This window comes from Corvus moneduloides, chromosome 28 (assembly GCF_009650955.1).
Source record: "Corvus moneduloides isolate bCorMon1 chromosome 28, bCorMon1.pri, whole genome shotgun sequence".
In the NCBI taxonomy this organism is placed as follows: Eukaryota; Metazoa; Chordata; class Aves; order Passeriformes; family Corvidae; genus Corvus; species Corvus moneduloides.
Genome location: NC_045503.1, coordinates 1,110,739 through 1,134,000, shown reverse-complemented (window position 1 = coordinate 1,134,000; position 23,262 = coordinate 1,110,739). Strand labels below are relative to the sequence as shown.

The 23,262-nt window shown below is 54.6% G+C and overlaps 2 protein-coding genes across 9 annotated transcripts in view; both read left to right on the top strand.

Moving 5' to 3' along the window:
• TCF3 (transcription factor 3) overlaps window positions 1–13,779 on the top strand; it is an 82,763-nt gene extending 68,984 nt beyond the window's left edge. For 3 of the 8 annotated variants that reach the window (XM_032092406.1, XM_032092412.1, XM_032092405.1), the window contains 5 exons: window positions 417–540; window positions 1,273–1,435; window positions 2,318–2,556; window positions 6,298–6,442; window positions 7,331–13,779. In XM_032092406.1, coding sequence (XP_031948297.1) covers window positions 417–540; window positions 1,273–1,435; window positions 2,318–2,556; window positions 6,298–6,440 — 669 coding nt within the window. In that variant the 3' untranslated portion in view covers window positions 6,441–6,442; window positions 7,331–13,779. Of the gene's footprint in view, window positions 1–416; window positions 541–1,272; window positions 1,436–2,317; window positions 2,557–5,375; window positions 5,603–6,297; window positions 6,443–7,330 lie in introns of all 8 variants that reach the window. The other 5 variants (XM_032092409.1, XM_032092411.1, XM_032092410.1 and 2 more) reach the window with 5 other exon arrangements.
• Window positions 13,780–16,130: 2,351 nt separating this feature from the next.
• LOC116436124 (cytochrome b-c1 complex subunit 10) lies at window positions 16,131–19,408 on the top strand. The gene is made up of 3 exons (XM_032093053.1): window positions 16,131–16,246; window positions 17,375–17,509; window positions 19,178–19,408. The coding sequence occupies exons 1-2, from the start codon at window positions 16,197–16,199 to the stop codon at window positions 17,493–17,495; spliced, it is 171 nt and encodes a 56-aa protein (XP_031948944.1). The 5' UTR covers window positions 16,131–16,196; the 3' UTR covers window positions 17,496–17,509; window positions 19,178–19,408.
• The last annotated feature ends 3,854 nt before the right edge of the window (window positions 19,409–23,262 follow it).

Sequence of the window (23,262 nt, the reverse complement as noted above, 5' to 3'; positions counted from 1 at the left end):
GCTTCCAGCTCCTTTGGAGCCAAGTTTATGTTGCTGGGATGTCCCTTGCTCTGGTGGCACTTGGGAGGTGGCAGAAAGAGTGGTGCTCAGTGGAGAGAGGACACGTGTCCTCTCCGGTGTGCTGCCTTACAGAGGGGCTGTTCCTCGGGGGGCACAGCACTGACAGGGGCTCTGGGCCGAGTCCGGCTCCTGTTCAGAGCAGGGAGCTGCAGTGCCCCCACCACGGTCCCTGGGGAGCTGTGCTGGAGCAGGCTGGCTCTTCCCTCCCTCATTCCCAAGCCCCAGGTGTGGGAGCGTGAGGGGAGCTGTGCCTCAGCCCGGTCCGTGGAGCCCCGGGGTGTCCCTGGGTGGCTGTGCTGGGCTGACTGTCCCCATTGCCCGCTGGCCATGACACAGCTCTGCTCATTGTGCTGCAGGTGGGAGGAGGCCACCCCGAAGATGGGTTGTCCAGCAACCCCAGCTTGCTCCACAACCATGTGACACTTCCATCACAGCCCAGCTCCCTCCCGGACCTCAGCAGGCAGCAGGACACCTACAGTGGTAAGGCAGCTCTGCACGGGTGCAGGATGGGGCTCACCTGTGCCAGGGGTTACCTGTGCCAAGGGTCACCTGCTGGGAGGTGTGGGGATCACCTGTGGGGTTTGGGTCCAGCCCTGTGCAGCAGCAGCCCGGAGGAGATGGATGTCTCTGCAAGGCTGGTGCTTCCTTGCAGCATTCACGGGGCAGTTTCTACTTGGAGCCTTTTCCAGAGGTTTCACAGAGTCCCAGAATGGTCTAGCTTGGAAGGGACATTAAAGCCCATCCCATTCCACCCCTGCCAATGGGCAGGGACACCTTCCACTGTCCCAGGCTGCTCCAAGCCTCATCCAGCCTGGCCTTGGACACTTCCAGGGATCCAGGGGCAACCCCAGCTGCTCTGGGCACCCTGTGCCAGGGCCTCCTCACCCTCCCAGGGAACAATTCCTTCCCAGTATTCCATCTAACCCTACATGTCTGACCTGTATTTTCCTGTCCCCCTGCCAGGTGTGGGTGCACAGTTCGCAGTGCTCTGCTGTATAGGTTGGGTTCCTGTGTTGGAGGGTCCAGGAAGTAAGGGGGAGAACAGGGAGCGTCAGCAAGGCAGAGCCAGCACCCCTCCATCTTCCCTGAGTGTGGAGCAACAATGCAGGATGAGTTTGGGATGCCAGTGCAGGAGCAGGGCCTGGGGACCCCCCAGCCTGCTGTGTAGGTCAGGCCCCTCAAACCCCGGGTGTGGCTCTGCTCTCTCTGCAGGCTTGTCCGGGGGGCTGGGGCGGAGCAGCGTCTCCTCAGGAACGAGCGAGATAAAGAGGGAAGAGAAGGAGGATGAAGAGAACACGTCGGTGGCAGATAACTCCGAAGAGGAGAAGAAGGAGCTGAAACCCTCCCGGAACAGAACAAGGTGCTCTTTGAACAGGTCTCTCCCTTCACTTTCTCTGTCCCCAGGCCAGGGGTGTTTGGGCTGGGGGGCACTGGGCTTGGCCCGGTTTGGCCTGGGGTCACCCTGCGGCACAGACCCCCCCCAGCCCCTGCCCACCCTGGAGCCTGGTGTGGTCTCACACAGCCTGGGCTCCTGCTACTGCCCCAGGGGGAAGGGTCCCTGCCACCCTCCTGCTGGCTCCTGTCCCTGTGGCCTCGGGGCGTCCTCATGCTCCTAAAGCAGAGGGAGGCACCTTATCCTGCACTCACCTGCAGGCTGTGCAGGGAAGGAGTGAGTGCTCAGCCCCAGGCAGGGACAGTCTGACCCCTTCCCTGCCTTGGGGCATCTCTGCTCTCTGCTTTGGGCTCCTGCATCCTCTCTCACATCCAGCCAGAGGAGTGGCAGTGGCTCAGGTAGAGTCCTTCAGCGTGCTGGCTGCTCTGCAGCCTCGCCACCAGCTCGGAGACCTCACCAGGGTGATGGTGCCCAGAGAGGCAGCACCAGCCCCGCTCCTGCCCTGGAGGCAGAGGGCTCCGTCGTCCCAAATTCCAGCTGGGGATTCCAGTGTTGGCCTTCACCTTGTCTGGGCTGCCCTGCACTCTCCCAGCAACAAGCTCAGGCCTTAAATCACATTGTGGTTTCTTTCTTTGCTGTTTAAAAACAAAACACAACAAAAAAGAGGCAGAAGAAGAGCCTTAACTGCTTCTCTCCGAAGCCCCTGCGTGTGCCTGCGTGTGGCACAGGCCAGCAGGTCCTGGCAGGGCACGTGGGGGGCTCGGCATCTTGGTGCCTCACCGTGTGTTTCTTGTCTGTGAGTTGACCAGTGCTGAGAGTGCACGCGAGGAATGTCCCTGTCTCGTTCTTATTTTAAACCATTAGTCAAGATGAGGATGAGGAGGACGATCTTCTTCCCCCAGAGCAAAAAGCCGAGAGAGAGAGAGAAAGGAGGGTCGCCAATAATGCCCGTGAGCGCCTGCGGGTTCGTGACATCAACGAGGCCTTTAAAGAGCTCGGACGCATGTGCCAACTGCACCTAAACAGCGAAAAACCGCAGACCAAACTGCTAATCCTACACCAGGCCGTATCAGTCATACTGAACCTGGAGCAACAAGTTAGAGGTCAGTGAGGGTCCCGGAGTGGTGATATTTTACGTATCTGATCGGCACGGGGCTGTCTGTCTGTCTGTCTCCTGTGACGTGCTGTGGTGCCTCGCACTGTCTCTCTCCCCTGTGGCCTTGGGGACCAACCCAAGGCTGTCGATGTCCTTTTTATGTTGGTTTTTTTTTTTGCCTTTTTTGCATCCATCCCTGCTGTTCTCTCCTTTGTCCCCCGCTGCCACCGCGTGTGCTGCATGCCGGTCCCGCGGGGACGCCTGTGCCGTCCTGCTTCCCTGCAGCCAGGAGCGCTCCGTGCTTGGCCAGCAAAGTGACAGAAACCCCACCAGGAAATCTCCCAGAGGGGTCCAGCTCTGCCGTCTCCAAGGGCTGCTCCAAGCACAGAGCCCGTTCCTGTCCCTTCTGTGTGCCTGACGGGGCTCTACGCCCCTGTCCCCGCAGTGTGGCACCTGGCAGAGCCCTGGGACCATGGGAGCTGTGCGAGGGCAGCAGGATGCCCTGGGCTGAGCAGCCCTCGCTGCCTGCACTCGCTGGTGTCCGACACAAGCTGGGGGCACTGTGCATTCCGAGCCCGGAGCTGCCAGCGGGCACCTGCAGGCTCTGCCCCTCACCGGGACACCCTCAGGGCACCCTCGCTTCCTTCCACACACGTGTGCACCCATGGGGTGTGCGCCCATCCCAGGGAGGGGAAGCGAGGGGCGGCTGTCCCGCTCTGAGGACGTGGCTGCTTTGTCCCGCACCCCGCAGTGCATGCTCCCGCTCCCGCTCCCGCTCCGGCCCGCGGCGGGCGTGCCGGGGCAGGATAACTCCTTTCTCTCTGCAGAGCTGTCGTAACACGCGTCGGGGGCTGTGCCTGGCTGTGCTCCTCTCTGCTGGCCTTGCTGTGCCTTGATGTTGGAGTCCTTTGTGCCTCTCTTCAGTTTGTAATTTTTTGCCTTTCATAACATGTATATTTTTTCCTGTCTTCTTTTTTAATTTCCCCTTTCTTTTGATTTTTTTTTTTTTTTTTTTTTGAGTTTTTATTTTTTGGTTCTGTTCTTTCCGATCTCCTACAGACAGTCCCCAGCCGTGACCTCTCGGTGGTCCCACTCTACCCTGTACTTGCTGCTCGCGGATGCCAGGCAGGACCGAGGGTGGGGCAGGGCTTAGGCAGAGTTGGCACCGTGCTCACTTTGGTCTCCCACGCTTGTCCCTTTTTAAACCCTTCCTGGAGGCAGCCAGGGAGGTGGCTGAGCCCTGCAGGCTCCCTCAGCAGTTAGTGCAGACAGGCAGTGTCCCCTCTGTGGGTTTGTGCTGCTTTCCAGGAGAGAATCCCACCCTCGCACCCCTCTGGCAGCACTGCCATGGGAGCGGGGCCATCAGGTCCCTGTGTGCCCAGCCAGGGCTGCCAGGATCCTCCCGCTGCCACAGCAGCTACAGGAAGGGAAGGGAGGAGACTGAGGAGTTTTAGGCTGGTTGGTGACCCCCAGGGGCACAAGGCAGCCGAAGCAGCCCCTCCTCACACAGTACCAGCTGCCAGTGGTACGTGCTGGTGGTGGGGAGACAGCTCTGTCCTGCTCAGCTGTGACATCCGAGCCTTGTCCCTGCTGGGGGAGCCACCAGCCAGGACTGTGGCCACCAGCAAGGACCTGCAGCCACTGGCCTGTGCTGGAGGAAGGACGTGGGATCCTGCTGTGGGGGGCACAGGTGCCAGGATGGCCCCATCCCCCTGCCCGTCCTGGGCGCAAGGAGAGAAGGTGGCAGTGCCAGCTGGGGCAGCGAGGAGGGGACACAGGCAGGGACAAGGCAGCGAGGAGAGGGTGCAGCAGGGACAGTGGGCAGCCCTCTGTCCCACACAGGCCAATGCCTGCCCGGGAGCCCTTGCTCTCCCTTCACACGGCCGTACACTGTCCGGAGGCTCTCCAGGAAGGCTCTGACTCTGCCGCCCCTCTTCGCTAAAGGCTTATCCCCACAGGCTGTCCCAGTGTCAGCTCTCACCCAAGGACCCTCCTCAGATAGGTGTCTTCCTGCAAGAAGTTTTGCTCTGGGGGCGAAGGTCGTCTGGGCTTAAATTGGGGGTTTCGAGGCAATGGGCAAGGCCACAGTTCAAGATGCTGCCAGCACAACTTTGTTTCCCCCCATCCCTGCCTGTGTCGGGCATCCCTGGGGAGCTGTCAGCAGTGGGGCTCTCCCAGAGCTTCTGACTGTGCCTGAAAAAGACAATCACCCCTTCTGGTGGGCTTCTGGCTGTGTGGAAAGATCGGGATTCAGTGTCTGCATCCGAGTCTGATCCTCAGAGCAGCCCTGGCTCCTGCTCTCGATGCTGCCCCGGCCCCTAAGAGGGTGCCAGGCCAGGCTGCTCCTGCTGCTGCAGCACCGCCACTGCTCCAAACACCTGCACTGGGAGCTGCAGATGGAATCTGGGAAGGAAATCTTACAAAGAGGGATTTGCTTCCTGCCAAAATCTTTCCTTGGGGGACAAACCTTATGGTTTTGGTGGAGACCCTCCCCAAACTGTGAGTTTTCAGTCGAAAAAAAACAGGAAGGCATAATTTTGCAGAGCGTAGAAGGTGTCGGTGGCGATGCTCCATCACTGCCTGCCCTTGCCCCCAGTGCCCCCTCCAGCCCCCTGGGCACCTGGCCCTGTGCTGGCAGCACCTTCCCCTGGCTCGCAGAGGTGACACAGCCCGGGCTGCTCTGGGAAGCACCCGGAGGAATTGGCTTTGCAAAGTGAGGCCGTTTGGGCCGTTTCCAGTGGACACCCGGAGCACTCCCAGCACGGCAACATAGAGCTCCCCCTCGGTGCCACCCCCTGACTAACCCCTGTGGTGCTATGAACCCAGCAGTACAGACGAGGCCTTGTCACTGGAGGACAAAGATCTGAGGGACCGGGAGAGGAGAATGGCCAATAACGCCAGGGAAAGGGTGCGTGTGCGGGACATTAACGAGGCCTTTAAAGAACTGGGACGCATGTGCCAGATGCACTTAAAAACGGACAAAGCACAGACCAAACTGATCATCCTACAGCAAGCGGTGCAGGTCATTCTGGGCCTGGAGCAGCAAGTACGAGGTATGGTACCACTGGCAGGTGCATTTCGGGGCCTGTCTCTCCCCTTGTCTCTGCATGCTCGTGCTTCTCTGTCCTGACTCCTGCTTTCGGTGTGAGGTGTGTGTTTGCAGTGCCAGCAGCACCTCTGGATGCTGATCTCTCCCCAGCCCCGGCCCAGGGTGGATTTGAGGCTCCTCTCTCCCTCTCTGCTCATGCTTAATGGGAATTTGGCACCTGGATTCCATTAAGCTGCTTTGGAAAATTCAGTCCTCAGCTCTGAGTGCTGGCTGAGGCACTTGGGGGTTCCTGTAACAAGCACATGGAGATGCCCTGGCACAGAGTGCCCAGAGCAGCTGTGGCTGCCCCTGGATCCCTGGCAGTGTCCAAGGCCAGGCTGGAGGGGGCTTGGGGCACCCTGGGATAGTGGAAGGTGTCCCTGCCCATGGCAGGGGATTGGAACAAGATGGGCTTTAACATCCCTTCCAACCCAGACCATTCCATGATGCCATGTTTAAATTGGCGTGGGGGTGCAGCTGGGCCTGGGTTCTGCTCGAGCAGGGGCCTGGCTGGATTCGCTGTGGGGAGCAGCGAGCGGTGCATGGAGCCCATCTCCTCACACGGTCCATGGGCCTGCCCGGGACTCTGTCCCCACTGTCCCTCTGGGGTGCTGCTGCCCACACTGAGGTTGCTCCCCTCCCCTCCTGTTTTGGGCACAGAGCGCAATCTGAACCCAAAAGCGGCCTGCTTGAAGCGTCGGGAAGAGGAGAAAGTGTCCGGAGTGGTAGGAGACCCCCAGATGACACTTTCAGCTTCACATCCTGGTCTAGGAGACGGTCACAACCCTGTTGGACACATGTAAAGGTACCGTTCCCCACCTGTGATCCCACATCCCCAGCCCTGTGCCCACATACCGTGCTCTGCTCCGGCTGCTCAGCCCGCTCCCTCAGCACCAGCCCTGCTTCATTTACCTGAAATCAATGACTTGCATGTGGGCAGGGCCTGGCACAGGGTGCCCAGAGCAGCTGGGGCTGCCCCTGGATCCCTGGCAGTGCCCAAGGCCAGGCTGGACATTGGGGCTGGGAGCAGCCTGGGACAGTGGAAGATGTCCCTGCCCATGGCAGGGGGTGGCACTGGATGAACTTTAAGGTCTACTCCAACCCATTCCATGATTCTCTCTGTGTGTCATGTGCCCCATGGACACCCAAAGCCTCTGGCCCACAGGAGGGTGCAGCCCCACTGCTGGGATGGGGGGATTTTGGAGCTCTCTGAGTGGGCTCAGCTCTGCTCTGCGCCTCCCAGTCCTGCCCCAGTTGGCTACTGGAAACCAGCAACTCCTTTTCCTTGCGGCTCTATGAGATGGAATGGGCAGGTCCCAGAAATGCCAAGAGAGTCAGAGAAGAAATCCCCCAGGGAGACTGTGGCAGGCACAGGCTCCGATGGGCTGTTCCCGTTTTTAGAGAACCCAGGAGCATCTGAGCCTGTTTATCCAAGCAGTGCAGAGATGGTGGGGGGATTGAGCAGATCCAGGAGTGGCAGGTCAGGAGCTGATCCCATGGAGTGCACAGAGAGGACACAGTCCCTTGGTGTCCCCTGCCCCAGTGGGTGCCTGGGGATGGCCTGACCAAAACAAAGCTCAGCTGCAGCCCTGTCCAGCCCTGCAGGGACAAGCTGCAGCAGGAGCCAGTTTTATTCTCATTTGGGTTTCTATCACTTCAGACTTTCCTTTTTTTTTTATTATTTTCTTTGTAGATCTTTTTGTTCCTCTGGATATGGAGATCTGTAGGAAGAAAACCCTCGGTGTGACCTGCAACCTTGCTGAACCATAAACTGTAGTACTGCTCATACTGACACACGCAGACGGATCCTGGCGTGACGTAAGGGGTGGAAAAAACACTTTGTCAGAAACAAAACGGAAACAAAAAAATTGCCTTAAGTATAAAGTGCAGAACAGTCAATACATATCACTCAGTTAGGAGGGGGTGGCGTGTTCTCTTGGCTTGTTCACAAGCAGCCAGCAGCAAAATTGTGCCTAAGCTTGATATTTCTTTTTTAAAAAAAAAGAACATTAGTTATGAGATTTTTTATGTAGAACAAATAGCAATGCCTTTTGGTTTTTTTTAGCTTCTTTTGCATATGTTTTGTAAGCAACGAAAAATTTTTTTTTGTATAAAAACATGTCTTGTACCCTCCGCTTTTCTGCTGCTGTTTCTATAGTTAACGTTGCATCTTTAGGATCAACCAGAATATTAAAATTGTATTAAGAGAGACTGGATATAAAGAGAGGAATTCTCAGATTCGGCTCGGAAAGCCACTAAAAGCGAATGTAGCCACAGTGAGGGAATGTTCTTCCTTGCCTGGCTTGTACCTTCCATGACAAAAAGCAAACAAACTCATGTGCTGAATTCACCATCTCTTTGCTTCGGCCACTTCTGATTTGGGAAAAGGAAGTCAAACAGCAAAGCAAGTGGCAGCAGTGCTCCCGCTCCTCCGGGCGGTGGCCGAGGTGCTCGGTGAGGTTTGCTTTATTCCCGGAGATCCCGAGGCCCCGCGGTTCCCTGTGGGAGAGGACGTGGCCACGGCTGTCCCAGAGCGTCGCCGTGGGGAGGATGAGCTGCTGGGAGAGAGCAGGCCCCGAGTGGAGGAGAACCAAGGGACTGAGGCGCTTCCAGGTGAGCAGAGCAGCAATGGATGCACGAGGGAAGCCTCTTCCCACATGCCAGAGCTGTCGGAGGCACTTCCAGGAGCAGCGCTGAACAAAGACCAACTGAACAAAGCTGGAGCACTGGCAAGAGGCGGAGGCAGCCGGAGCACGGCAGCAGCAGCAGGATACAGGGTCAGGAAGCCGGGCAGCAGCAGACCTGAGGATGCTGGAGGCAGGAAAGGAGCAGCGACCTGGTTCACTCCAGCCCTCGGCAAAGCCATGACCAGCAGCAGGATCCCTCCTCCTTGCAGTGGAGCCACCACCCTCGGAAATGCAAAATGCTGGCTCGGGGAGAGGGGTGGCTTCTCACCCTGCTGTCACCTGCTGTCACATCTCCCGAGCATCCTTGGAGGCAAACTGAGCTCAGCACGGTGCCGTGGGATGTGAGTGGCCACTGTCACCTGCACGTGGGCTTCTCTCTCGGCACTGAGAAGGAGGGCAGCAGGAGCGCCTGTCCCGCACCATGTGCTCCAGCAGCCAAGCTGGGCCAGCCATCCCTTCACTCCGAGGGATTCCCAGTCACTCCAGACCACTCTGGTGTGCTCAGCAGGAGGAGGATCCCTGGCAGCCCCTCTGGGTGCCCCGGAGGTGTGGAGCAAACAAAGAGGTGCTGGGCAGTGCTGAGCTGCAGCAGCCTGTCTGGAGATGGCCATGGAAAAACATCCAGCAGGAATCTACTCTTGTTTCTTCCCTCTCCTTCCCCTTCTGAAACATTTTGTGCCTGGTTCCTCCCAGCTCTGCAGAGCCCAGTCAGGCAGGATGGTGCACGGGACATGGGTGCTGGTCTGGGGGGATGTGGGGACCCCCCTCTCCCCTGCAGGGTCTGTCTCTCCCCTGTGCTGCTCCAGCCTGGGCTCCTGGGGAAGCTGTGTTGCTTTGGCACGGGGAAAGGGAGGGACTGGCAAACAGGATTAGGTCCTGTGGCACTTCCCAGCAACCCCAGGCTTTGGCATAACCTGGTGCTCCTCCATGCTCATGGCTGTGCTTTGTGCTCTGGCAAACCCTGCTGGAAGTGCTCAGGGCAGTGCTTATCTCCAACCCACACCTGGGCACTGTGGCCTCAGCACCTAGAGCAGCTCCAAATGGAGCCACTCCAAGTGCCAGGGCAGGATGGGACTGTCCCTGCTGCCCCTGGCCCTGCCCTGGGGCTCCCCAACATCCAAGCATCGCTCTGAAGCTTTTGGGTGCTCCTGGCTTTCCCCAGATTGCTGCTGCCAATGAGTGAGACCTCAGCAGCCCCAGCTCTGTCCCTGGGAAGGCCAGCAAAGCTCAGTGGTTCCAGTAGCCCAGGTTCTTCTTGCCTGTGTCAACAGACACATTTTTGCCTAATCAGCTCATCAGGTTACGACACTTCCCTCCCTTGGGTTCTTCTGGCTGCCGAAGCAGCGCGCAGGGAGATGGATGAGGTTTTCCTCTGTGTGTGACAGCCTTGACTCCCATTCATGCTCTGGAGTGCAAATCGGAGGGCTCAGCAGCTGCTTTTTGTTTCATCCACGAGAGCTCCTGCTGCACTGGTGAGACCGTGCTGGGGCTGCACAGTACCCACTGCTCAGGGGTTTTGGCTGGCTCAGTGCCCCTGTCCCAGGGCCAGGAGGGAGGGAGCGGTGTCCCAGGACCAGGGCGGGATGGAACAATTCCCCAGGACTGGGAGGGATGGAGCAGTGTCTCAGCCCTGGAAAGCTTGAAACCCTACAAAAAATATTTAAAAGTGCTTCCCAAACCCTTTGATTTTGCCCCAAGAATTGGAGATGGCAGTCATGGACAATGGGACTTAAAGGGACTAGTCAAGAAAAATCCATAAATGCAACAAAATTGGAAATCTGAGAAGATTTATGAGTTGTGCACAATTTTGCTGAACTTCTTCATCCCCTCCAAGTCCTGAAGGCCAGGAGGGAATCCTGATGAGCCAGAGCCTTTCTCACCATCCCTGAATCCCCAGGCATTGCAACAAAAATGGGGCTTTTCAGCTGCATTTAGGTGGTTTAAGATGTTATTTTGACAGCAAACCCGGCCAACTTCCTTCCATGGCAAGGCTTGGGTGAAGATCCTTGAGCATAAGCCCTCAGAGCCAGGGTTTGGAGAGATCATCTCAAAAGCACAATGTAGGGGGTGGCAGTGCTGTCTCTGGAGCTGCCTCGATGGCACAGGGTGGGAGCTTTGTGTGCCAGCCCAGTGTGGCCTCAGTGGCATCTCTGCTTTCCAGGTGCTCAGGGAACAACTGGGAAGAGCAGCAAGGAAAAATTCCTTTGTCTTGCCAGCGTGTTTGGCTCGGTGTGAACATGGTGCCTGTAACCTGCCAGGGGAAGTGGCTTTTCTGAAAACGACCACTGCTGGGTGCTGTCCCCAAAAACCACCAGCCCAGCCCCAAAATGTCACCCTGTAGCCATGAAACTCTTGTCTTTAGGTGTTGTGGTCAGCGAGAGCCAGGTCTGTGCCCTGCCCAGCCCACAGCTCTGCTCCATTCCACTTGGGATCTTACAGATCCCCAAACCTGCCTGTCTGCATGTCCCCCACACCAGTGCCAGGAGAGGTGTCACAGGTGGGTGACATGCTGTAGGGTGCCATTTATTCCATTTTCTCTTTCCTCTCTCAGCCTTTGCTTGCATGGCTGCTCCTGGGGACACGTGCCCTCCTCTTTGGGGGTCACTGAGCCCCCCCAAAGCTTCCTTCATCAGACAGGGGGGCTGCCTGCCCTTCTGTGCAGCTTCTAGTTCCTCTTTTCCCAGGCTGCATCCCAGTGAAGCAGCAGAACTGGGACACTGCCATGGGGCATTTCTTATGTCTGGGGTCCCCAGCCCAAGGGCCTCCTCTTTCCCCCCTCAGCCAGCCCCCTGCCTCCCTGCACACAAGCTGTACATGCCACAGTACTGGGGAGTGTCTGGAATCCAGTGTATGAACAGTCAAATTGCAGATTTTTGTTCTTTCTCCCTTTTCACCTGCTTTTGCCCCAGAGCAAAGCAGCTGCAGCCTCCCGTGGGCTGGTGCTCAGGCAGCAGTGGCAGCCTGGCTGCTCCTGCTCACAGCCCCAGGGAGCAGAATTCCAGCTGTTTGCCCGTGACCCTCCGGCAGACCTACTCACAGCCTGCCTGGAGTTGAGCCCCAGCCAGCCTCTCTCGTGGCTCTCTGCTCCCCTGCTTTCACAGCTGTCCCACAGAGGTGTGTTGGCAGGAAGGATGGAACCTAGCTGAGGTTTCCTCAGGAGGCTGCAATTCCAGACTCGGTGCAGAAACTGCTCTCCAAGGTCCTTTGTGTCTCACCAGTGTCCCCACTGAAGCCAGCAGAGCCTTCGGGCCCTTGCTGGGTGATTCCAGTTGTGGGGGCTTGAGAAACAGGAGGCTTTGGAAACCCCCAACCCCCTGAGCTTTGCTGCCAACTTTGGGGCCAGTGGAACCCAAGTTCCTCTTGCAGGCCCTGCTGTGCTATCCTGGGGACCCCGGACCAGCTCCAGTTCCACCCGTGGGTTTTGGGAGGTGAAGCAAAGCTGGGGATGGAGCTGGGCCAGAACAAGCCTTCAGCCCCTAGCCTGCAGTGCTGGCTAACCCAGAGCAAGCCCTGGCCACTGGACTCCCCCATTCCTGCCCGACACCAGCAATAGCAAGGCCTGTTTTCTGTACCCTGAGCTTGCACAAGGTCTTTGCCCTGTTAAATCCTATGCAAATCTTATCCCTCTCCCCTCTCCCGGGGCTCTGCAGATCCCAGCCCAGCCTGTTCACTCTGCTCTTGTCCCTGATTGCTGAGTTGCTGCTCCCTGCTGCCCTCAGGGTCCAGCTTCACTCCCAGCAGCTCCAAAAGCATTTCAAGACCTGTGCCCTGGAGCTGGGAGGGGGCAGATGAGACTGTAGGAACAGCCAGCTCATACTGAGCACTGAACTGGAGGGGGCAAGGCCTGGTCCTGGGGCTCCTTCATGCACCCTTCACCCTCCTGTGCCTTCTGCTCGATGCTGGTGGGGCGCTGCCAGCATCCTTCGTCCCCCCAGCCCCCTGAAGGGAGAAGCTCTGTCCCACCTTGTTGCTGCCCAGACTGCTCTGTTCTAACGCCTGAGCCTCAGGCTTGGCTGGGCTGCTCTTCCTTCAGCTGCCCCAGGCCTGAAGGAGTGTTTGCCTTCCTCCCACGCTCCCCAATCTCTCCAGCCAGCATCTCTGAGCTGTTTCCCTTTGCAGAGGGGCAGCCCAAGCCAGCAGCTGCCCATCGGCTGGGATGCAGGTGGGAGGATTTGGGAGTGGATGCTGCTGGTGTCCCACAGCACAGCGGCCTCTTCCTGCCCTTGGGGCAGGTGTCGGGGGACCTGGTGCTCTGTACTTTGATTTCCAGGACAATTCAGCCCTTCTGGGGAGCCGGCACTGCTGTGCCTTGGCCTGCAGGACTCCCACGGGGAGCTGGGCTCTGGTTAGGAGGGTGATGCAGGCTCCACGTGACCTTCTGCCAAACCTTGTGTGTCCATCTGCAGCCCAGCTCAGGGCCAAAGGCAGTCCTGGTTTCTCTGTTCCCCTGGTTTTGTACCCCTCCTTCTCCTCCGGGCTCTTCCTTCCCACCTTGGCTCTGCGTGGCTGCAGCACCAGCTCAGGAGAGCAAAGGGGTTTCTGCTTCCAAAGGGGGTGTCCTGGTACCAAGGCCTTTTGCCAAAGAGCATCCCCGTGCCCCGCATCCCTGGGCTGTGCCCGGGGGAGCCGTGGAGCTCCTGGCAGCAGTGAGTGGGGACACCACGGGTCCCCCTTCCCGGGCCCACGTCTTCCCAAATCACTTGAACCCACCAGCTTTTGAGCAAACCTTGTAACACGGAGCCACTAGGGAGGGAAGGAGCCATGGCAAGCCACGCACCAGCCGTGTGCCAGGAGAGGGGAAAGAAGCACCTGGTGAGGCAGGACAGGGAGGATCCCAGCCCCACGCGTGGGAATGACCCGTTGGGTGCCGAGGGCTCCGGCTCTCCAGGGAAACAAAGCATTCCTGGGATGTTCTTTCTCTATATTTTTGTAGGAATGGGGGGTGGGAGAGCAGATGGGAGATGCCTCCAGAAGTTGTTTATTTTTAACCCTGTAGAAAGTTTTGGGTTGTTTTTGGTTTTTGGCCTTTAAAATAAAAAATGGTCCTTGCTTTTGATGTTTATGCTGCCTACCTGTAAATCCAGATGTACTTAAGTGGCTGAAATCCTTGTTCTTAAATCAGATACACATTATAGTTTTGAACTATATATATAGTAAATATATATATATATATGCCTAACCCAGCAAAAAAAAAAATAAAAAAATAAAGTATTTGGGGGTGGGAAATACGTTGCTCTTTGAAATGAATCACAATTGGGGGATGAAATTGTGTTTCTGAGTGCCTCAAGATATGAATTGTTTTCATTTTTTTAAATAATTTTATACAAGTGTCAAAACAGCTGGCTGGATTATTTGGAATTTTTAAATAATCCTAACTTTTTTAAAGTAGATTTTGAGAACTGTCCTGTATATAACAGTAATGTAGCAATAAATGTGACATTTTATAACAATATTACTTTTTTTTCCCCCATGTGTGTCCTTCAGATGTTGTATCCCTAGGAATAAAAAGTTGGAATAAAGGCTTTGCCTTGTACTAAAAAACAAAAAAAGAAAGAAAACACCAGACAGGTTTTCAGACGCTCTGGGTGTGGATCCTGCCCCCCTGTATCACTGTTGTTTCCTTGCCTCTGTCCCTGGGGAGCAGCCACAAGTGGGAAATCCAGTTAAATGCCCCCAGCCCCTCCCAGGAGCCCAGCACAGACTGCTGATGAGAGAAATTCATCAAATCAGAGTCGTTAAGGTTGAAAAAGACCTTTAAGATTATCAAGTCCAACTGTCAGCTCACCACTAACCCATGCCCCAAGCACCACATCCATTGGTTGAGCACTTCCAGGGATAGTGACTGCCCCCCTCTGCCCCAGCAGTTCCTGACAACCCTTCTTGGGAAGAAAATTTTCCTGATATCCAACCTAAACCTTCCCTGGCACAACCTGGGGCCATTTCCTCTCATCCTGTCCCTGTTCCCTGGGAGCAGAGCCCGACCCCCACCTGGCTCCATTCTCCTGTCCTTCAGGCTCCAACGATCCCCAGGACTTTCACAGAATTACAGATGGATTTGGGTTGGAAAGGACCATAAAGCCCATCTCGTTCCACTCCCTGCCACAAGTAGAGACACCTTCCACTGGACCACAAGCCCCATCCAACCTGGCCTTGGACACTTCCAGAGATGAGGCATCTGCCTGGAGTAGCCTTCCTTCCCCTGTGTTTTACTGTGCTGCTCTGGCTCGGGGCTTGTCTGCACAGAGCAGGACAAACAGTCCAGACTGACTGAGAAGTGGCTCTGGCAGTGGTTGGTTAAATCTCCCTTAGCCTTGGGTTCCCCCTCTCAGCAGTGAGCCAGCTCTGCCCTTCCCAAGCTGCTCTGAGTGCACGGAATGACAGTCCTTCCTTAGACTCCATCATAAAATCACAGGATCATTAAGACTGGAAAAGACTTTGAAGGTTACCCAGTCCAGCCATTAACCCAGCAGCAGCACCATGTTCACCACTAAAAATGTCCTCAAGAGCCACATCCACACATTTTTTGAACACTTCCAGGGATGGTGACTCCACCACTGCCCTGGGCAGCCGGTGCCAGCAGTTTACAACTCAGATCCAGACAAGGGAGAAGTGTGTGCTTGGGAGCAGCCTGGAAGATGGATGCCCAACAGCTGTACGAAGTGGAGAGTAAAGCAGGCGAGTGCTGGTGTCCAGAGCAGGCTTGGGCTGGGAGAGCCGGTGAGGACAGGAACAAGGAGCAGCACAAAGGAGTTGCTGAGAGCATACAGCTTCCCAAGACCTGAGCAGTGGCCACCAACTGAGGCAGAGCTGGAGGATCCGGCCAGCACTCCCTCCCTGGAGATGAGTCACTATCAGCTGGAGATGAGCTGGGATGAGACTACCAGATCCTGTGGGCAAATGTCATGTCATGCCGGACAGAGAATCACAGAATCATGGAATGGTTTGGGTTGTAAGGGACGTTAAAGCTCATCCCATGGGCAGGGACCCCTTCCACTATCCCAGGTTGCTCCAAGCCCAGTCCAACCTGGCCTTGGACAGTTCCAGGGATGGGGCAGCCACAGCTTCTCTGGGACATCTGCTCCAGTGTTCTGCTGAGCAGGCTTTGAGCAGAGCCTGGGGAACATGATGGAATTGATGGTGATTTTATGACCCTCTCCTGAAAAACCTGGCTGGAAACTCCCTCTCCTGTTGGGGGAGACTGAGTGGCCATGAGAGGAGGGTTTGTGGAGGCACTGATGGGCTCGGGGGAAACCACTTTGGGAAGGGGCCACTTCCCTCCAGCACATGAGGCTGAGCAGCAGTCCCAGCTCAGTGCGGGAACAGTGCCACTCCTCAGGGCCGCTGTCCCCTCCCCAGGTGGGGACATCCTGTCCCCTCAGGGCTCATGCCAGAGATCGTGCTCCCTCTCTGGTGCGAAGACAGGCCTCATGTCCCCTCTGCAGCGCAGGGGCAGCCTGTTCCCTCAGGGCAGCTGGTGTCCTCTCTCCGGTGTGGGGACAGCCCGTACTCTCGGCCCGTGTCCCCTCAGGGCTCATGTCCTCTCAGGGCTCGTGTCGGGGCTCTTGCCCCTCCCCAGCGTGGGGACATACTGTCCCTCCAGGGCTCGTGTCCCCCCTCCAGCGTAGAGACAAGCCCGTCCTCTCAAGACTCGTGTCCCATCAAGGCCCGTGTGTCACCAGGGCTGGTGTCCCCTCGGCTCGTGTCTCCTCAGTCCCCACGTCCCCTCAGGCCCGAGCTGCCGCGGCCCCTCAGCACCGCGCGGGGCCCGTTTCGCTTCCAGCCCCGCCCCGCTCCACCCCGCGCGTGCTCGGAGCGGCCCCGCCGCCGCCGCCGCCCCGGCGCTCGGGGTCACTTTGAGGCGGTGCCATCGCCATGTTGAACCAACTGCTGGGGCCGCGCTACGTCCAGCTGCTGCAGAACTGGTGAGGAGGGACCGGGCTGCCCACCCAGCCCTGAGGCTGCCTGGGGCCTGCCCGCCCCGACCCCGGGTTTACCCGCTCCGCTCGGGCTCTGCTCGCTCCGCCCGGGTCTGTCCGTCCGGCCCGGGGCTCCGCGGTCCCCTCACCGCGTCCTCCGGGCACGGCTGCGCACTCGGCGCGCACTGTGGGAGCCTGAAGGGCTTCCCGAAGCCCTGCCCGCGGCCTCCCCGTTCTCCCTCGGGCCGGGGCTGAGGGGCTGAGGAGCCGGGGAAAGGGCTGCCGGCCCACCCGGCGCTGGCTGTATTTCACGTCTATAAATATAGCAGTGCCCGTGGGTGCCCCTTGCAGGGCTGTGAGAGGCAAAACGAATTGTTCGGCGGGCCAGAACCGAGGGGATGTAGCTGCAGCACTGTATGGCAGTGTGTCTTCTCTTTGTTGAGTAGTAGTCTTTTTAAGTAAAAGACTATGACTCTTTTCCTGTAAAATATCTTGGCTGCCCTGAGGACTGATGGTGTTCCATGTCTGTGAGGTTGTTTCAGTATTTCTGTATCCACTCTGGGCACCACAAGATCAGAAGGGTCCAAAGCTGTTGCAGAGTGTCCAAAGGAGGGACACGGAGCTGGGGAAGGGTCTGAGGAGCGGCTGAGGGCACTTGGCTCGTTCAGCTGCAGCAGAGGAGACTGAGGGGAGGCTCCTGGGGGCTGCAGCTCCTCCCGAGGGGAGGCGGAGGGGCAGGGGCTGAGCTCTGCTCTGGGACAGGGACAGGAGCCCAGGGAACGGCTGGAGCTGGGTCAGGGCTGGGCATGGAGCTCAGGGAAAGGTTCTTCCCCCCGAGGCTGCTGGGCACTGCCCAGGCTCCCCAGGGAATGGGCCCGGCCCCGAGGCTGCCAGAGCTGCAGGAGCGTTTGGACAGCGCTCTCAGGGATGCCCAGGCTGGGGTTGTTGGGGTGTCTGTGCAGGGCCAGGGGTTGGATCAATGATCCCTGAGGGTCCCTTCCAGCTCAGGATACTCCAGAATTCTAAGCTCTTTTCTGATTGAAGTGACTTTCTCAGGTACTTCAGCCATGAGCATCCGCCAAGCCTTTCACAGTGGTAATTTGTTGTTTACCTCTGTGTGTGTCTCTTCTTTAGGACCCCCACTATCCTGACATGGGGTGGTGTGGCCGGTGTTGGTGTGATCTGGGCCACAGACTGGAAGCTGGTGTTGCAGTACGTTCCCTACATCGGCGGCAAGTACAAAACTGAAGACTGAGCTTCCCTCTAATGGTGAGTTTTGTTTGTGCATCTCTTGGCTGAAGTAATAGAACCATAAAATCACAGAATCCCAGACAGGTTTGGGTTGGAAGGACCTTAAAGCTCATCCTGTTCACCCCCTGCCCCTGGGGGTAGAGACACCTTCCACTATGCCAGGTTGCTCCAAGCCCTGTCCAACCTGGCCTGGGACACTTGAACACAATAACCCTGTGTTGGTGTGACAGTGGATGTTTCCTCTGTGCTTGGGGCATGATCATATTTTTTGTCCCAAACTTCTCAATTTGATTATTCAGATTTTTTTTCTTTTTCTTTTTTTTTTTTTAATGGAGCTTCACAGAGCACCAGAAGGATGAAATATTCATTAGCATATGTTTTTCAGGTGGTCACTTTGCAAGTGGTGGGTTTTCCACAACATGGTGTGGTTCTTAAGAGGTCAAATCAAGCTTATCTGGAACATTTGACATACCTGTTTACTTCTGTTCCTGAGCAGAAGGGCTATGAGCTCAGGACTAGTTTTGTGAGTAGGCAAATTCAGACTCCTTTCTGCTCCTTGTAACTGGCATTAAAAGTAAATTGAATTTTCAGAGCTGGTTATTGTATTCCACAAATTCCTTGGAAGATTTGCTTTCTCAAGGTTTTGGTTATTTTCCTTCTTTAGATGTGTATAAGAAGTGCTGTTCTGAATGTTCTGGAAGTCTGACCATTCCTAAAGCTGGAGCAGCAATTAGACAATCTTTCTGTTGGGGCTCTAACTGCATGTTTTTTCTAGTAGGCAGGCTTTGGATTTCTGTATTCCTTGCTGCAGGTAGAAGGGAGTCAGGAGGATTTTTCCCTGTCATTAAAGGATGCTAATGGGAAAACTCTTGAGTCCAGAGGAAACTGTCTATCTCAATGTTTGTTTCTTCTGGTAAGAATAACAGTTACATCTACATGTTGATTAATGAAAGTGAGCTATTTGTGTTCCAGCTTCACTGTGTTTTGTAGGGAAGTCAGTCAGTTTGGAAAGCACAGACAGTACTTTTAAAGTCTTTTTTCAGCAATAGTTGTTGCAGTTTAAACAATTTACTGTTTGCAGACTTGGTGTTGCACAGATCCTTCTGTAACCAAAAGAGGAATGAAACTTGTCATGGAAGTCAGCTGAACTGGAAGCATTTTGGGTCATCGGGATGTTGACAGACAAGTCATAGAACCATAAAATCACAGAATGGTTTGGGTGGGAAGGGTCCTTAAAGTCCATTCAGTTCATGGCCATGGGCAGGGACACCTTCCACTGTCCCAGGTTGCTCCAAGCCCCATCCAACCTGGATGGAGAAAAGTTTTCAAGTGGAAAAGCTCTCAGGTTATGTAGAGGCAATTAAATTACTTTTTAAGGGCTTTCTTTACTTAAAAATGGTCAGTAGTAGGAACATAGCTCTATTCCTGAGCCAACAGTTTGTGTTTTCTGTTGTGGAGTAAGAACATTGTGTCAACCCTGTGGGAAGAGGAGCTGAGAAAGGGAATGTGTCTGTGGTGGCCTGTGCTCCCTTCCAAAGCGATTCCAGGCCTGCACACCTGCACCTGGATCAGCTCCTGTACCAGAAACTTCTTGCCTGGGTACTGGAGGCTTTTGAAATCTCTCATGTTGGCTGCTGTGGCACTGTGCAGGAAGCTCTGCTAACGACTGCTCTGTGTTTGTTGTAGGAATGTTATTGCTGGAGGGAGTGTTCGGAGCCATCCGTCCGCTGGGACCCTGCTTGGGGGTGACCCTGAAATGCCCAATACAGATTCTGCAAGTTGTGGGGTGTGTGTCTCTCTCTCCCATGAACAAACTCATCTTCACTGACCACTTCCTCTGAGCACTTTCCCAGCACCTCTTGCCTTGATGGGAGTAATTTATAAACCTGGTATACAAAATAAACCAAGTGAATGATTTTTGGGGGGTTGGATTGGGTTTTTTTGTGTGTGTGTTTGTGTGTTACCTTCTTAGTCCACATTCTTAAGACCAGACCCCTGGTTTGGTTTTGGGCTATAGAACCATGGAATCACAGACTGGTTTGGGTTGGGACACCTTCCACTATCCCAGGTTGCTCCAGGCCCCCTCCAGCCTGGCCTTGGACACTTCCAGGGATCCAGGGGCAGCCACAGCTGCTCTGGGCACAGTGTTATGTCTTCAGCTCGTTGGACTGTGTGTCCTGAGGCAGGTCTGCCACGTGTTTGCCTCTTTTCCTGTGCAGGTTCCTTGGGAATCAACCACTGGCTGCTAGGATGCTGGGTTTGATGATTTATTTATATCAATCACAGCTCTTGAGCTACTCTTAGTGATGTGTTGATTTTAGGCTCATCATTCCTAGATCGCTGTGGCCTCATGGATACAGTTAGCTTTTCATAGCTAGCATAGTTTCATGGTAACAGATTCCTGAAATTTAGTTTGAAGAAAGGAGTTGGGGTTTTTAACATCAATTCATGGACCCCTTAAATGGTCTGGTTTTTAAGCTTTTCTGGCTTAATCTAGGGGCTTGAGGAAGGGAGGCCCCAAATCCTGGGTGTCTTTCTTTGTACCAGGGTGAAAACCAGGGGTTCAGAGAGCTGCTCAGTTCTTAAGGCGGGGTTTGAGTAGAAAAAGAACCTGTATCCTCAATTCATAGATCTATTTATTTGTGGACAAAAATCAGTGATGAAACAACCCCCAAACATAACCCTTTAGGCAAGAGTTTTTAGCTGTTAGAAAACCCCTCCCACAACCCTTTAGATGAGAGGTTTTAGCTGTTAGAAAAAGGAAGAGTGAGGATTATTTTGCTCTGGTCTCTGCCACTCAGTCACAGATGACTCAGACTCGGGAGAAAAGTTCATCCCTTTTCGCAAAGACCAGAATTTACAAACAAACTTCCTCTGTGTGAGAACAGGGTCACTGTTTTCTCACTGCTTAGTGCCCAATTTCATCTTGCTAGAATGTTTGGCTGTAATGCAAGGTTTGAATCTCTTCAGGGGAAAATCCAAGTTGTAGCTGTGCTGCCTGTGTGTCGCTGTCAGGGCTGTGTCACCTTCAGGGATGTTTCTATGGAAAACTGTTGGAAAACCTGCCCAAACAGTGGCACTATGCAGGACACTTGGACTACTTAATTAACAGTAAAATTTCTTAGTGTTCCTTCAGCAACATCGCTGTTAATTAATTGGGGGCAAAGAATATCATTTTCACATGCAAAAACTGCCTTTGCTGCTCTGCTGTGTCCAGTAAGATGCAATCACAGAATCCTGGAATATCCTGAGTGGGAAGGGACCCACAGGGATCCTCAAGTCCAGCCCCTGGCCCTGCACAGACACCCCAACAATCCCACCCTGGGCATCCCTGAGAGCGCTGTCCAAACGCTCCTGCAGCTCTGGCAGCCTCGGGGCAGCTTCCCTGGGAGTCCAATGGGACAGAAGCTTATGGAATAATGGGATAACGGCGCTGTTTCCTCGGGCTGTCCCACTCCCTGCTCCAGCAGTGCTCTTGACTGACTCGCAGGAGGCCAAAGCCTCCCCTTAACCTCAGGATACTGAGAATGTAGGTTTGTCAACAGCTGCCCCCTGCCATACACTGGGGTGTTGATACTGACCCATTTCCAGCCAAATTATGCCTGGAAAGTGGAGATGCCTGGAAAGTGGAGATTCTGTCAGCCTGTCCTTGCACGGCAGCAGGATTGTAAGCTCAGGTCTGAACAGCTCAGTCCCTGCTCTTACCTGTATAACACACCTGGACAGGATGGGTGTAATTGCCTCAGAAATTCCCTGGGTTTGCCTTGTTCCCATGGGTGACTGACCTGTTCCCATGGCTTAGAATTCTTTGGGAAGCCTGAAGCTGGGGGTCTGTGGTGTCCAACCCTCTGAGGACCCTGGGGTCCCTGACCTGCCAGTCAGTGGTGGCAGTCACCTTTACACAGCCCCGCTGACAGAGGGCAGGTGAGATTGGGAGATACTGAAAGGAGAAAAACGTATTTAAAATCCCAGCCGTGTGCACAGGCAGCACTGCAAGGAGTGTAAGGACCTTGGATTTGTTTGGGGATTGTTCAGCTGCTTGTTCTTCGTGCAGCATTTCCAATGATGGATTTATTGTTAATTAACCCTAGGATTAGTGTATAACTAATTTAATTGCTATATTTCTCCTGCTACAAGAGCAAGAAACACTCTTGAAAATACCTTCTGCATTCTTGGGCAACTCTGTTAAAATTCAAATAATTACTGTTCAAGTGGCATGGGTGATCTTTCCAATTTTTAATATCCTAGCATTGCCTCTCTTCTAACAGTTAATTATTTTCATAATGAGCTATGAATGGCACATATGCTAGAGGAGCAAATTAAAAGACAACAACCTGACAGAGGGGGAAAAGCTTCCCCTTCCAAACCTGGAGAGGGCACAGAGGTTCCTTTGGATTTACAGACATCAAACAAGCTGTGGGTTGATGATGTAGCTTTGAAACAGCCTCTAAGAAAAGGGAGGCTTTGCATTCCTGCCTGCCTGCCTCTTCCAAGTGTTTGTTCTTGTTGGTCCCCCACTTGACTTTCCCGGTGGAATGTGTAAGTAGAGATGGGACAGGGGTTTTTTACTGCAGCCACCTCGGCACTGGGAGCCTGCAACAGCCCTTGTTGGTCTCTTCTCCTGGAAGAGCCTCTGCTGGGGCTCCTGAGTTGGGAATTCCATGGCAAATCCTGCTCTGGAATAAGCTCCTCTCTTGGCTCTGGGAATGCAGAGTAGGAAGCTTCAAACTAGGGATACCTGCAGGGTGAAATCAAGAGTTTTTGTCAGGATATCCTGCTGCTTCCTTCCATGTCTGACAACAACTGATTTTGGTGATTTTTTGGATTATCTGCTCGTCCTGGGGCAACCCGGAATCTCTGGCAGCTGAATCCACCTGCAGCTGGTGGCTATACCTGCAAATACCTCACCTTGGCAGTGTTCCCAGAGGAATACTGGAATATTTTCCCTTGGGCTCAAGAGTTCATTTCTACCTAAACATTTCACGCAGTCCTAGGAGAGAGTGTTTCCCTTGCACAAATTGGTGCCAGTGAAAACTGATTTTCTACCTCCTGATACCTTCGGCTTGAGGTCCAGAGGACATTTCAGGGATCCCCTTCCACATCCAAACCCACAGCTCCACTTGCTCCCAGTTCTGCCAGTTCATTCTTAAAACCACTGAAGGTTTCACCGTGCTTCAGTTTCCCTTTTGCACTCCAAAGCCCCATGTCAGTAAAAGTTTTTGGTTACAACAGCATCAGTTGAGCTGGGTTGTGAGGTTTGGGGTGTTTGATTAAAAAAAAAAAAACTAGGGAAGTGCACTTATGGAAAATAGCGTGGGTTTGATCAATAGTGGGTATTGGAAGTTTTCCATCTCTTTTGTGCAAGATTGCAGGAAATAACAGCAATAGCAGAGCGAGACATTTCCTACCTGTGAGCCCAGAGGTGACAACATGAACTACCAAACCCCAGACCGATCCCTGGGGAGCTGGAATGCCTTCAGGGCAAAGCTCAGCACTGATCAAATTAAAGACACCACCTCCACCCTCTTGGATCTTAAATCTTTCTGAACAAAGCAAATGTAACCCAGCACCTACTGGCACACCTGGCTCTTGGAAATTGTTTCTAGTTTCTATGCCCAAGTTTGGACAATTTGCACCCCATTATGGGGGTGTGGGCTTCTCTCTCATCCGTGACATATCTCACATCCTCCCTCAAGCTCCTCTGCTTTCCAAACGAGGGAGCTCGAAACGAGTGAGCCCTGACTTAGGAAAAAAAAAAAAAAGGTAATAAG

Coding starts and splice junctions, on each gene's coding strand:
- LOC116436124 (XM_032093053.1), top strand. CDS start 16,197: ATGTTGAACCAACTGCTGGGGCCGCGCTACGTCCAGCTGCTGCAGAAC. Junction 16,247..17,374: donor GTCCAGCTGCTGCAGAACTG/GTGAGGAGGGAC, acceptor TCTCTTCTTTAG/GACCCCCACTATCCTGACAT.